Source organism: Eumetopias jubatus, unplaced genomic scaffold, assembly GCF_037043125.1.
Source record: "Eumetopias jubatus isolate StellerSeaLion01/CBP00866 unplaced genomic scaffold, mEumJub1_p1.0 scaffold_15, whole genome shotgun sequence".
NCBI lineage: Eukaryota > Metazoa > Chordata > Mammalia > Carnivora > Otariidae > Eumetopias > Eumetopias jubatus.
In genome coordinates, this window is record NW_028274821.1 from 66,853,383 (window position 1) to 66,868,308 (window position 14,926).

General features: G+C 36.4%; 1 protein-coding gene across 1 annotated transcript in view; it reads left to right on the forward strand.

Moving 5' to 3' along the window:
• Positions 1-390: 390 nt before the first annotated feature.
• The window catches only part of SMC2 (structural maintenance of chromosomes 2), a 76,944-nt gene continuing 62,408 nt past the window's right edge, over positions 391-14,926 (forward strand). Inside the window, exons 1-11 of the mRNA XM_028108806.2 lie at positions 391-545; positions 1,367-1,595; positions 2,210-2,359; positions 4,682-4,804; positions 5,836-5,874; positions 8,280-8,390; positions 8,564-8,608; positions 9,844-10,077; positions 10,292-10,441; positions 12,486-12,719; positions 14,524-14,683. Coding sequence (XP_027964607.1) covers positions 1,428-1,595; positions 2,210-2,359; positions 4,682-4,804; positions 5,836-5,874; positions 8,280-8,390; positions 8,564-8,608; positions 9,844-10,077; positions 10,292-10,441; positions 12,486-12,719; positions 14,524-14,683 — 1,414 coding nt within the window. The 5' untranslated portion in view covers positions 391-545; positions 1,367-1,427. The remainder of the gene's footprint in view (positions 546-1,366; positions 1,596-2,209; positions 2,360-4,681; positions 4,805-5,835; positions 5,875-8,279; positions 8,391-8,563; positions 8,609-9,843; positions 10,078-10,291; positions 10,442-12,485; positions 12,720-14,523; positions 14,684-14,926) is intronic.

The window sequence follows — 14,926 nt, forward strand, 5'->3', positions numbered from 1 at the left end:
GCCGTACAAGCGAGTCCCGCCAAGCCCGCGGCACTCCGGGAGGGGCGGGGCCTCCGGGAGGACCCGAGGCCTACGGGGCCTGGGGTGGGGCGGGGCCGGCGAGGCGCGAGGCCCCGAGGCTGAGGTGCGTGGCTGCCCAAGGAGTGCCGGATGCTAAGCTCAACACATGCCACTTGCTGTTTTAGTCCTCAGGCCCCAGCCGTCGCATCCCCAGAGCTGCCCTTGTCGTGACGCTCTTTCCTATCTCCCTGGCACTTTGGTTGTTCGATGGGAGGGAAAAATGGAACCTCTACGTCAGGCATCTCCTAGGCACCGGCCACTGAAATAGGCAGTGGAGGTGGGGTCCTTTGCTCGCGCCGAAATTCAAAGGTATAAATATTTCCGGCCCTGAGTGCGGAGCGCGGGGCGAGTGTTGCAGCCGCTATGGAGGGATTCTCTTAGTAGGGCCCGAAGCCCGGCAAAGTGGACCGGCTTTCTGCTCTTGTAACCAGGATTAGCTTCTAGGGCGCCTCAAGCCGGGGCGGCCTGGCGCAGCGGTGAGGCGGGTGCGTGCGCGCGGCAGGTTGGGCCTAGTCTGGCATTTCTTGCCTGGAGAGGAGGACGGGTTTTTTTGTTTGTGTACCAGGGGAGAGAGGGGTTAGCAAGAGGGGCCCTCAAACTAAAGTCAGCCCTAATGGGTTCCCTGACAGAGTGGCTACTTCCTTTCCAGCATTGGAGTCGGGCAAACGTGCTGATAGAAAGGCCTGGTGGGGCTAGGGAACAGGCAGAGTGAAAACAAGCTGGAGAGTATGTGGGATTCATCTATTTAGTGAATATTGATGGCACTCCCCTTTCCCGGCGCCCTAGAGTCAGGCACTATTCCAGCATACAGCGGTGGACGCAGGCAAAGATTCTGCATTACGATAGTCTGGATAGACGGATAAATAAATACTGTTTAGTGTCATCCTAAGTACGATGAAGGAAAAAGCAGAGTGAGGGGAGGGGGACAGGTGCGTTTTTAAATAGGGAAGTCAGAAAAAACCCTAGTAAGGTTGCGTTTGAGCAAGGACTTGAGTGTAGTAAAGAGCGAGTCATGTCTTTTTGGGAGCAGGACATTATGGGCAAAGGGGGTAGGATATGAAATAATCAGTAGTTTGTTAGAGTATGATAAAGATGGAAGGTAAGCCTAGAAAAGTAAGTCGTTGACTTCAGGTTGAATTAATGGTTTAATTCCAATTAATTAAGTTGGAAAAAGGTGTCTTTACGTCAGAGGAAGTTGCTCGGCAAGTGGCTGTTTTCTCTTAAGCTGTCATTCTTACGTTTTAGTCTTTTACATACATTATGATTACAGATTTCTGTCCCACTTATGAATTTCTGTTTTATACAGAGCTGCTTTGTGGCCTGTTGGATTCCTAGCAGACGTTTACTTGTCCAAGTCAGTAGTGAAAATGCATGTTAAGTCAATCATCCTTGAAGGATTTAAGTCCTATGCTCAGAGGACTGAAGTCAATGGTTTTGACCCCCTCTTCAATGCTATCACTGGTTTAAATGGTAGTGGGAAATCCAACATACTGGACTCCATCTGCTTTTTGCTGGGCATCTCCAACCTATCTCAGGTAAATTTTCTGATTTATGTGAATTATAAGTTTGGGGACCCTGAGGGGAATCCACATTGAACTTAGAGACTATTGCCAGTATTCTCTTCATTTGCATTTTTGTTTATGCAAATTATCTTACACCTCACCACAATCCGTTAGAGGTAGATAGTATTACTCCATCTTTCAGGTGAGAAAACAGAAACTTGGTGTTGCATAAGGTTCATCCCTTTAAGATGTTCAGAGCAACACTCAAAGTCAGGCATTCTTTAAGGCAGTCTTCTTCCAGAGTCTATGCCTACCCATTCACCCTGCATTATAATGCCTTTTCAGGATCTAAAGGAATTGGACGAACAGTGAAATTCTTAGATGCTGTCTTCCTAAATCTTTCAAACGAACTTCAGTTAAGAAATGAATGGAAAACAATTCAATGCAGGGGTGGAAAAGTCGTGTGGGGAAAGGCACTCATTTTAGGTGGTTTCCCATTTTCCTTGATTTTCTTGGTTCTGAATGCAGCTGTCTGTCCTTGGCTACTTAATGGATACTACATGGGTGGTTTTCCAACAGCAAGAAACCCAATTTTAATGCCATTTTGTGCAGTATGGGGTTTTGTAATTGATAACTTTTTTTTTTAGGTTCGGGCTTCTAATTTACAAGATTTAGTTTACAAAAATGGGCAGGCTGGTATTACCAAAGCTTCAGTGTCAATCACATTTGATAATTCTGACAAAAAGCAAAGCCCTTTAGGATTTGAGGTTCATGATGAAATTACAGTAACAAGGCAGGTGAGTGGCTTCAAAATATTTGGATATCTAAGAACTTATGTCTGAGGTGTTTTTTGGCAATATGACTTTCGTGGAGAGAAAGTTTATGAGTAAAATTGATCAAATACTGACTAGATTTCTTTTTTTTTTTTAAGATTTATTTATTTGACAGAAACAGTGAGAGAGGGAACACAAGCAGAGGGAGTGGGAGAGGGAGAAGCAGGCTTCCCGTGGAGCAGGGAGCCCGATGCAGTGCGGGGTTCCATCCGAGGACCCTGGGATCATGCATGACCTGAGCTGAAGGCAGATGTTTGACTGAGCCGCTCAGGCACCCTCTGACTAGATTTCTTAAGAATATCTTCCTTATGTTAAAAATTTGATCATACAGATTCTACCATTTACCAAGAGGATTGAAAGGGATTTGAAAAGCCATCAATCAGTGTAGACACTCAACCATGCTTAAATCTTGAACCATACTTGAATCTTCTCTGTGCTGGAATACCTGTAGTTGGGATCTTGTTTTCTTCTGAGGTAATCTATTCTGTTATTGGACAGGTCTAATTGAAAAGTTATTCCTATAAAATGAGCCAAAGTATTGTCATCAACTTTTACACATTAAATCTGGTTCCTTGAGAGCATCGAAAAGCAAATCTAATGTATTCCATAATTTTAATATTTAGGTTTAATATTTAGGTGTTAAATATTTAATATTTAAGCTAAATCTCTCTAGGTCTTTCAACTGATAATTGTTTCTATTTCCTTCACTTGTCTGATCACACTGAACACAAATTTGCTCTAGTTTTTTATGCCCTTATTTTTAATGCATGGCACCTTAAATTGCATTTATCAGAATTAGTCTCCTTAGGACAGGATTAAGCAGGATTGTCATTTCTTTAATTTTAAGTGCCCTTCTGTTTTCCCATATATGACATTGGAGAGTTCATAATACATTATGAGTTCATATCTGATTTACTTAAAATCACTCTAATTTTTTAAATGTGTGTTATTAGCTGTGTTACTGCCATTTCTGTATGTAAGCAGGTTTTTAAAACCAGTGCAGGACCATACATCTGTCCCTTTTTCTTATAGTCATACAATGTTACTTTGTCAGTTTTTAAAAATTATGTTAAGTCCTGTTTACTCTCCATCTTAGCATTATGTAACTTATGAGTCCCCTATTTTAATAAAAACCTATGGTTAAAAAAAAATAAGGCATTGACTAGGATAAAATCCTGTTATGTGTCATTAAGCATCCATCAAATACCTTTTAGGAATTTTCAGTAAGTCTGCTACTAATCTACCTAAAAATCCTTTCCTCACGCATTCCATATGCCTGTATTTTCACCAAAATTTTGTCATAAGGATTTTGTTAAAATATTTATCTATATTAGGTCTGTTCAAATATATTAATATATGATCAGCTTCATACTCCTGTCAGGAAATGAATTAACACTCATTCAGTATTTTATTAAATGTATGCTGTGTGCTGGGCATTCTTGAAGGCACTGGGAAATATGGATAGAAGAATGAGAAACATCTTATTAAGGACCTCAAAATACTATGGGTGAGATGATGATTTAGGTCACAGTAGAAGTGCAATAGTAGAGTCTGAACAAGCTGGTGTCTGGTATAAGTTGTTCTTTGAAGCTCTATGATTACTCTTTTTCTTTCAAGAATTCACAAGTCATGTCTTTATTAACCCCTTTTAGAATCTTGTCAAGGATTGTTATCAAACTGCTTGTCTTTGGGGCACCTGGGTGGCTCAGTTGGTTAAGCATCTGACTCTTGATTTCAGCTCAGGTCATGATCTCGGGGTTGTGAGATCAAGCCCCCTCGTGGTTCTTAACGCAGGGCGTGAAACCTGCTTAAGATTCTCTCTCCTTTTCCCTCTTAAAAACAAAAACAACAAAAACCAAAACAAAACTGCTTGTCTTTAGTTTTTAGTATCTGACTTCTGTTCTTTGGAAATTAAAAAGTGGGGGAAAGAGGGGTTAACCTCTGAGGGTGGAAAAATTGCAGAAAGAGTGATCAGGGTTAGAATATGTTTTACACATACTTGGAAACAAAGTCAAAAGTGACCTTAGAGATCTAGTCCAATGCAGGGGAAGTTAGGAGGATTGTGTATAGTTATATAACTAGTTAGCAAAAATTTTTGGATTGAGTCAGGACAATTGACTTCTATATTCTTGTTGACCATCTCACACTTCCTCCATTATTTACTCAGGATTGGTTTTATTTACCATTAGTTGGACAGAACAAACAAGTGAAACATATTTGGGAATTTATCATCTTAATTCAAGATGTGTATGTTCATTTATATTTTTTAAAATACTTCCCTTTTAGGTGGTTATTGGTGGTAGAAATAAATATTTAATCAATGGAGTAAATGCAAACAATACCAGAGTACAAGATCTCTTCTGTTCTGTTGGCCTTAATGTTAACAACCCTCACTTTCTCATCATGCAGGTATTTTATTTATGGTCTTTATATAATGGTTTTGACATCGTTTATTTTTTAAGTTATTATAATAGAAGTGCTTCTTTTTGGGTTTTCCATTTTTTGTTTTCTATTGTAGTGGTATTTGGGTACCTGTTAAGAGTATACGTTGTTTATATGTACTGATATGTTCTAAGATACACATTTGAAGTTTGAAGAATGTCTAGAAGTAATTTTCCTTGACTTATTTTGTTATTGCAAGAATAATACACAGTCACTGTAAAAATTTTTTAAAAAATATATTGTCATAATGTATCCTTTTAAAGTACTGGATTCAAGCATTTTATTATTTCAAATATATATTAAATTTTAGGTAATTTTCTTCCTTAGAAACTTACTCAAATGAAAAATAAGTGCTAATATCGTCTTGCCTTTATATTATCTCACTTGACCCATCCATCTGTCCTCTTAGAAAGTCTCAGCAAGGCCAATGGCAGGATCCTAATGCAACCAAAATAACATTATTTTTACCACATCACAGCCTCAAAGCTGAAAATTGATTTCAAATGAATCTAAATCCTAAGTAATATGATGCCCTGAGAGTTGAGTTAGTAGGGTTTTGTTTTGTTTTTTGATAGTGGTATGCTGGCATTGAAATAAAAGATTTTACTCTTTTATTTGAGGCCCAGAAGTGGGCAATGTATTTCTAGAAATTATCTTGGAGCACAGCCATTAAAAAAAAAAAAAATCAAGAAGTGTTCAACAGTTATGCCAACATTTATATATTTATATACTTGCTGGAGACTTCTATGTCATTAATATTGTTTCAGAAATATGGTCTGAGTTAACTTTGTATTATTTAATAACTGTATGTCACTGGTAAGTGAAAAGGTAAATAGCAAATTTCTGGAATTATAAGGTACCTTTGGTCTCAAATGTAATGTAGGTAAAAGAAAGAACTCCCAAAAGATTCGTATATTAGGATGGAACAACTTCAGGGCGGATAAACATGTATGCCTATATGACTCTATCATTATAGTAACTGCCATTTCATTTTTCAGGGCCGAATTACAAAAGTATTGAATATGAAACCTCCAGAGGTAAGGATACTATTTGTGGACAGTAAAAATTATAACTGTAGATATTGTTTTTAATCTTTTAAATCAATTTTTTAAGCATAATTTCTTCCATTAAAATTCTTGGAAACATTACTAAGAATGATTAGTAAAGAAAGTCATTTTTTGTTTTTTTTTTTGTTTTTTACTATTTGGCACTGTGTCACCTCACCTTTTTAAAGCTGTATAACATAACCCTTCTGAGCCTTTGTTTCCTCATCTGTAAATTAGAGTCAAAAGTTCTTCCCTCATGTATTTTGAGGATTAAATGAGAAGGTTTAAGAAAAGCCACGGGTCATTGTTGAGCAGATTTTTTTTATTTTTATTTATTTTTTAAAAGATTTTATTTATTTATTTGAGAGAGAGAGCACGAGAGGGAAGAGGGTCAGAGGGAGAAGCAGACACCCTGCTCAGTTTTTTCTTTTTTTCTTTTTAGATTCCACATACAAGTAAGATAATACAGTATTTGTCTTTCTCTGTCTGACTTATTTCACTTAGCATAATGCCCTCAAGTTCCATCCATGTTGTCACAAATGGCAAGATTGTATTTTTTTAAATAACTGAATAATATTCCATTGTGTATATACATATCACATTTTTTTATCCATTCATCTGTCAGTGGACACTTTGTTTTCATGTCTTGGTATTATAAATGAGGTTGCAGATACCTTTTTAAGTTAGTGTCTTTGTATTCTTTGGATAAATATCCAGAAGTGGCATTGCTGGATTATATGGTGTAGGTAGTTCTATTTTTAATTTTTTGAGGAACCTTCATAGTTTTCCATAATGGCTGCACCCAATTTACATTCCTACCAACAGTACATAAGGTTTCCCTTTTCTCCACAGCATCACCAACTCTTGTTTTTTCTTGTCTTTGTGATAATAACCATTCTGACAGAAGTAGTAGCTCATGGTTTTAATTTGCATTTCCCAGATGATTAGTGATGTTGAGTACCTTTCATATACATACTGGCCATCTGTATGTTTTTTGTGAAAAATGTTTGTTCCCATACACACGTTCCTTACATATTTGAATATTAACCCCTTAGCAGATTCATGACTTATAACTATTTTCTCCCGTTCCATAGGTTGCCTTTTCATTTTGTTTGTGGTTTCCTTTGTTGTGCAGGTTTTCAGCTTGATATAATCCCACTTGTTTATTTTTGCCTTTGTTGCCTTTGCTTTGGTGTTAAATCCAAAAAAAAATCCTCACCATGACCGATGTCAAGGAGCTTAACCTCCTGTTTTCTTCTAAGAGTTTTATGTGCCCAATATTAAAAGAAATTTGACTGTAAGCAGCCTTTCTCAACCACTGTTCCGTGTCAGAGTTAAACCCTACAGAAAAAGATTTGAGTGAAATTAATTCATTGCATACAGTGGATTTCTTAGGGCATAGGGTATTAAGATTTAATTTTAATTTTTTCTTGAAGCCCCCTTGAAAAGAGTTGGTATGAAGGAATGAATGTTTTGTGTAAGAACAAAGGCTCTATAGTTACTCTCTTCTATTGAGAAGAACTAAGAAGAAAACATCATTGATAACACCAGTCTGGTTTGAACATAGGTCTTGCATATCTTCTTTAGATAACATTTTAAGGGAAACTTCTAATTTGAAACTTGTCAAATACATAGAAATCAAAATGGTTTCAAGAGAAATAATCCTCTCGAGATAAAGATTGATGGTGAGTAGAAGCTTCTGAAAAAGGAGTGCTGGTAAAATTGTTCTACTTTTAAAACACAATTGACTAGTGTTTGCCTTTTTCAGAGTGCTTTTCACATGAATTACTTTGTGTAATTCTCAACAGTGTTGTGAGATGTTAAGTACCCTGTGGATGAAGAAACTGTGGCACAAAAAATTAAGTTACTTGCCGAAGTTCTTAATGCATGTGCCGTGTTTGGAATGCATATGTTATGTCATGCTTCATCCTGTTGGCAAAAAATGACTGAAATCCCTTGCAACAATTTTAATTAGAAATTTCTGAAGTGACAACTGAGTGTTGTTAGTCTTTACTTTCTTAGACTTCTATATGAAGGAAAAGAGGAGGGAGGAATTACTGGCTTCAATGGGGCTCAGACCCACAACCCCAAAATCAAGAGTCACATGCTCAGCTGACTGAGCCAGTCAGACACCCCTGGCTTCAATTTTAAAAGAGATTTACTCTGCAACCTCAGTGTAGCATGCAGTTTGATTTTAGGATTGGAGTAAAGGTCAGAAATACTTCTTGAATGTTAGGGCTACGGGTAATACATGCACTTAACGTCTCTGATCCATTTGGGACACTATTTGGTAAAATGCTGAGTGAAGTTAAGGCCTTAAATTATATACTTTTTGTAAACTCCAATGAAGTTCTTTATCTTGGATTCTAAAAACATTAATATAATTGTCTTTCCAGATTTTGTCCATGATAGAAGAAGCAGCTGGAACCAGGATGTATGAGTACAAAAAAATAGCTGCCCAGAAAACTATAGAAAAAAAAGAGGCTAAGCTGAAAGAAATTAAGACGGTAATTAAATTTACATAAAACATTTTTAAAGACGAGAGTAATTTCAGAGTTTCTCTGCTGTAAAGAGGAAATTCCCCCTCCCTAGTTTTCCTTGGACTTCATGCTTCTTTTCCTTTTCAGTGTTTTTAATGGTACTTTCATACTGAAAAATTTGATTTTCCTTTATTTTCCAGATACTTGAAGAAGAGATTACTCCAACCATTCAAAAATTAAAAGAGGTATATACTGTATAGAGGATAGCCAGCTAGAGCGTCTCTCAAAAATGGTGACATACTCAAGATTATACAAATAGAGATGAAATGTATACCACATCTCAGGAATTTTTCTGTGGGAGAGATTGGAGTTAAGAGTTGGTACTTGATAATCAGCCTTCTTGTAGAGGCCATGTTCTTCCTATCTATTAATCATTGCTCTTCATAATCTCAGAAAATGATATGCTAGATTGTAATAATTTGTTGAAGAGAAGTCTGAATTTTCCTGGATAATTGGAATTAGTGGACTATTTCTTGAGGATATCACAGTCCTAGTAACCCTGTTGGTAGAGTGAATATCTCCTAGGATAATAGGGGCTATCACTGCAATTACTGCTGTCAAGACAGTTGGTAAGTGAGGGGTACTGAAACAGATGTCCAGATTTTTTCTGTAATCTTTGTAGCTTCTGACATCATCAATGTTTCAGTGAAAAAATGCACTTAGACCGCATTGATTTTAAAGTTATACATTTAGGAATTCATTAAATGCTCATTAAAATTTGATACTTCTCAAAAGTTGTCTTCTGAATCCATATAGTAGTGTGGATGTTATTAGAAAAACTGAAAAGTGATCTTGAAGGTATCCTGTTTATATGAACAGTTAGTAGAAAACACTAGATCATGAGTTTAAACCCAGGTTTTATACCCAATTTTGCCAAATTCTTTCTAAATCTAACAACACGGAGAGGTCATTTAACCACACTGAATTCATTTCTTCACCTGCAAGTTCGAGATTTTAATTATTATTCTGTCTGCCCTAGCAGGTCCTTATTGGAATCAAGCTTAGTAATGTGTGAGCATATGTTTGTAAGTAGTTACATGATTGAATGTTGGGTAGGCATCTCGGTAATACTACTACAAAATACATGTAATAGTATATCATTGGTGGTTCTATAGGTCATATTTATAGACTACTTACTGACCCCAGTTTATGAACCTTATGTCTACATTTCTTTGTTAATCCCAACTGCCTGATTATATATTAGAAGAAATAGCCACATGAGATTCACTGGAGATGGTATAATTCTGTCTGAAAAGCCAGAGGTCTAATGTTAAAGTCTCTATAATCCATGATCACTAATCTAAGACAAAATCTATTATGTGATGGGAAATTTTATACATGTTGCTATAGTTTGAGTCTTTCTAAATTTGTTGAAAAATATGAAGTTTGAATTATACTTTATTGGTGATTTCTGTTCTAGGAAAGATCTTCCTACTTGGAATACCAAAAAGTAATGAGGGAAATAGAACATTTGAGTCGTTTATATATTGCCTATCAGTTTTTGCTGGCTGAAGATACAAAAGAACGCTCAGCCGAGGAGTTAAAAGAAATGCAAGATAAAGTTGTAAAGCTTCAAGAAAAATTGTCTGAGAATGATAAAAAAATAAAAGCACTTAGTCATGAAATAGAAGAGTTGGAAAAAGGAAAAGATAAGGTCAGATATATACGTAAGAATAGATAATATACTGTGAAAAAGTTATATACAATAACTAATATTTACTGGGCATGGTCTTCTATATTGATTTGTTAATCTTAATGTATGATAATAAATAGCTTATAAAAAGTAAATCTTCTAGAAGTCATACAAGAAGATGATGACATGAGTAAATTATAAGTACGTTGATTGAATTGGGTGCATTTGATTATAGGAAATTGGAGGTATACTCCGATCTTTAGAAGATGCTCTTGCAGAAGCTCAGCGAGTTAATACTAAATCTCAAAGTGCCTTTGATCTCAAGAAGAAAAATCTGGCAAGTGAAGAGAACAAACGCAAAGAGCTAGAGAAAAATATGATTGAGGTAAGTAAATATGAAGTTCAGTTTAATTCCACTAGTATACACTTGTCTTTAATTAATATTTATTGAGTGTGTGCTATGGACCAAGTATAATTTGGGCTAGGAATATAGCGGTGGATTTTTGTCTTTGACAATTGGAAATATCGTTACCATTAGCTTAGTAGAGAATAGAAAGAAGTACATTGTGAACGTAATAGGCTTGAGGTGCCTGTTAAACATTTAAGTAGAGATGTTGATTAGGTAGTTGAATATGGGAATATTGAATCCAGTCTAGATAGACAAATCAAAACACAAAAAGGCTTCTTTTATATGCACTCATTTCTTAGGTAATCCCATCCAGCCTGGTAGCCCTAAAATACCATCTGCAGGGTGATGTTCAGATCTATAATTAACCTTGACTCCTTCCCTGAACATTTGTCCAGCTATTGGATTGATGTTTTACATATATGATTAACAAAAAGTCTAAAACTTAATGTATCAAAAATAGAACTCTTAAATTTTCCCTGCCTACTCAAACCTGTTTTATTATTATTTTTTTAAGATTTTATTTATTTATTTGACAGAGAGATAGCGAGAGCAGAAACACAAGCAGGGGGAGCGGGAGAGGGAGAAGCAGGCTTCCCGCCAAGCAGGGAGCCCAATGCGGGGCTCAGTCCCAGGACCCTAGGATCATGACCTGAGCCCAGGGCAGACACCTAACTACTGAGCCACCCACACGCCCCCCAAACTTCTTTTAGTAGTTGAATTTTCTCCATGTTAGAAAATGGTACCAGGCACCACTATTAACCTAATTGTTCAGTCCAGAAATCCTGGAGTCTTCCTGCATTCCACCTTTTTTCTCAAACTCCATATCTAATCCATCAGCAAACTCTCTTGACTTTTAAAGGACATCCTGAATACAGCCACTTTTCATCACCTCCATCACTGCTAACCTGCAAGCCATCACCACCCATGAAGGATGCTGTAATAGTGTCCATATCAGTTATCCTGCTTTTACTCTTGCTGCTCTACAGTCAGCTCTTTACAGAAGCTGAAATATAAATTGTATGACATCACTCTTGTGCTTAAAATTCTTTAATGGTTTTCAAAGTCACATGTATAATTGAGCCTTTACCATCCCTACCTGATAGGACTCCTGGCTCCTTTTCCACTTGTTCACTGTGTTCCAACCACAGTTCCTCAAACACCTAAGCATATTCTGCAGAGTGTGCCTAGTATTTGTCCACTTAGTATCAGCATGATCATTCCTTTTATTTCATGTAGGTTTCTGCTCAAAATGTCACCACAAAAAGGCCTTCCCTCATTGTTCTTAAAATAGTAGTTCCCATCACTTTCGGTCCCTTTACCTTGCTTTATTTTTTCCTATGTCTTCCATTCTAGAATATAGGGTCCCTGAGGACCATGTCTTTAATGTCTAGAACAATGCCTGGTACATGGTAAACATCTAATAAATATTTAATGAATCATGAGTTAAACATGTGGGCCAAAACTTCTGGTCACTTTCATGTAAATAATATAGCTGGATTCTATTTTTTTTCCAGTGCTGGTATCTTAGTATATATGGTGTTATAGTGCATATAACTTAAAAGATGTTAAGTATTAGTAATGCTGTTCCCACAAGTATTTAATATTTAAATTTTATGGTCTTTGATAGTTTATAAATTTTCATGTACACGCTCCTAATCTTATAGTCTCTACTTTGAAGCTTAGAGTAGAATGGTTATTCAATTTTGAAGCTCTAGAAAGTGATTTTTAGTTTCTTCAAATGGTTGGTTTGCACTATAATATTTTAGCTAATTTCTAGATTAAACTATAACATATGGAATGAAAGTACTTCTGGTAGTATAAGGGCACATTTATCTGAAAAACGGTGAATTTCAAAATGGAAATAAAGTATTTAAAGTTATGATGGTTAAATTATTTTCCTTTTAACCATGTCCACTTCAAAATGCTATGAAATTTGATGACCTAAAGGTATTGGTGTATAGGAAAAAATGGATGTCTTTCCTAAAACCTAATACTTTCCAATTTGAAACTCTTTCTGAAGGATTCTAGAACTTTAGCAGCAAAGGAAAAAGAGGTTAAAAAGATAACAGATGGGCTGAACGCCCTTCAGGAAGCAGGTAACAAAGATGCTGAAGCTTTGGCTGCTGCACAGCAGCACTTCAATGCTGTTTCTGCCGGACTGTCTAGCAGTGACGACGGGGCCGAAGCAACTCTTGCTGGTCAAATGATGGCCTGTAAAAATGACATAAGTAAAGCTCAGACAGAAGCCAAACAGGTAAATACAGACATTAACAACGTGTGATTGTTTGTTTTTTGTTTTGTTTTTAAAGAAGCTGCTTCACATTATGCTTTGGCAGTTGTTGTAAAACATTGACAATAATCAGATCAGTGTCATGGAATTTGTTATTCTGCCGCTCTATATCTTAACTGCTAAATATTGATGACAACAGTTTAAGATGCTATACAACATTAACTACCTTCATAGATTAGTTGAAATTGTAAATTCAATAAGTGCTTTATTTGTAGTATTGTATGGAATATTTGAGGTTAATTTCTTCTTTTTTCTTATTTTCCCTGTTTTTGTTGGCAACATAAAGTTGCAGTCTAAGACTGCAGGAAACAAGGTTGCAGTCTTAAGACTGCAGGAAACAGGAAAACAAACATCCTGTCCATTTCTGTGCCCACCACACTTAGTCCTTACCTTTCGTCCTTGGAAGTACCTTTACCTCCCTCTCACCCCCATTCTAGTCTTCCCTTTCCCTACACTGATTTCATAATCTTTAAGGCTTGTCAGTGAAGGCTTTCAGATTCATTTTTTTTTTAAAGATTTTATTTATTGATTTGACAGAGAGAGACACAGCGAGAGAGGGAATACAAGCAAGGGGAGTGGGAGAAGGAGAAGCAGATGCTCAGATGCGGGGCTCGATCCCAGGACCCTGGGATCATGACCTGAGCCAAAGGCAGACGCTTAACGGCTGAGCCACCCAGGCGCCCCTCAAATTTGTTGAGATAGTTGTGCAGCTTTTAAAGTCCTATGGATGCAAGAGTTGAGGGCAGAAAGAAAAAATACATATATTTTTTCACGTATTTTTAATTTTTTTTAAAAGACAACTCCTCTTTAAAAGTATATACAGATGTTCATGTCTGTGTTGGTATTAATCCTGCTCAACATTTTCTGTTATGCGTTTGCAACTTTTCCATTCAAAGATGATGGTCACAAAAATCTGTAAGAAATCAATAGAAAAACTTTCAGGTCCTCTCAGTTTTTCTGTTAACTTACTATATATTGGGAAAAGTCCACCATTATTCAGTTTTAGATGAGGTGACATCCACCTAGATCTCAGAATACTGGTTCATTCTTTTAAGGAACAGTGTACTCAGTTATATAAACTAGCATTTGAATATCCAACTCCTAGCACTGAAATTTCTCTTGTCAGTTTCCCATTCCAGTGTAATTTTTCTTATTGCTCAATACAGTTTCTCCACTGTTAATTGAACAACACTCACAAATACAAATACACATATGAAAGGAGAACTAGAGTTCTGATTACTAGCTTTCTGTGTGTTTTAATTTAACCAGCTAATGACAGTTATTCTTTGATATAATTTTTGAACTCAGTAATGTCATCTTTAATAAGTATTAAAAATATGGACATAAATTATTTGATGAATTATGGTAAGCATATATTCATTTAGACTCAGTAGTTTTCTGAGGAGAAAATACTGGGAAATGATTCATCTCTTGAGATATTAATGCAAGTGACCTAACAGTTACATTTTCAAGGCTGATGTTTCTTTTTTTTTTATATTTTATTTATTTATTTGAGAGAGAGAATGAGATAGAGTACATGAGAAGGGGGAGGGTCAGAGGAAGAAGCTGACTCCCTGCTGAGCAGGGAGCCCGATGCGGGACTCAATCCCGGGACTCCAGGATCACGACCCGAGCTGAAGGCAGTTGCTTAACCAACTGAGCCACCCAGGCGCCCAAGGCTGATGTTTCTTAAACCAATCTGCATTTGCGGCCATTTAATCATTTAGCACTGTCTGCCTCACATAGTCTATTAAATTTTCAATAACAGGCTCAGATGAAGTTGAAACATGCCCAACAAGAATTAAAGACTAAACAGGCTGAAGTTAAGAAGATGGATAGTGGCTACAGGAAGGATCAAGAAGCTTTAGAGGCTGTGAAGAAACTTAAAGAAAAACTTGAAGCCGAAATGAAAAAGCTAAATTATGAAGGTTTGCATTTAAACACTTGATATTAAATCATTAGGAGGTAGTGATTGTTGATAGAAATGAAATTAAATAAAGGAAATAGCAAGTAGGAATTTCTTTTTTTTACTCTATTAATAGGTGTTAGTGTAAGAAATATTTCTAAATACAGTTGATCCCTGAACATAAGCTTGAACTGCATGGGTCTACTTACTTGAGGCTTTTTTTTGTTTTGATAAATACAATTTAGTACTGTAAATGTATTTTCTT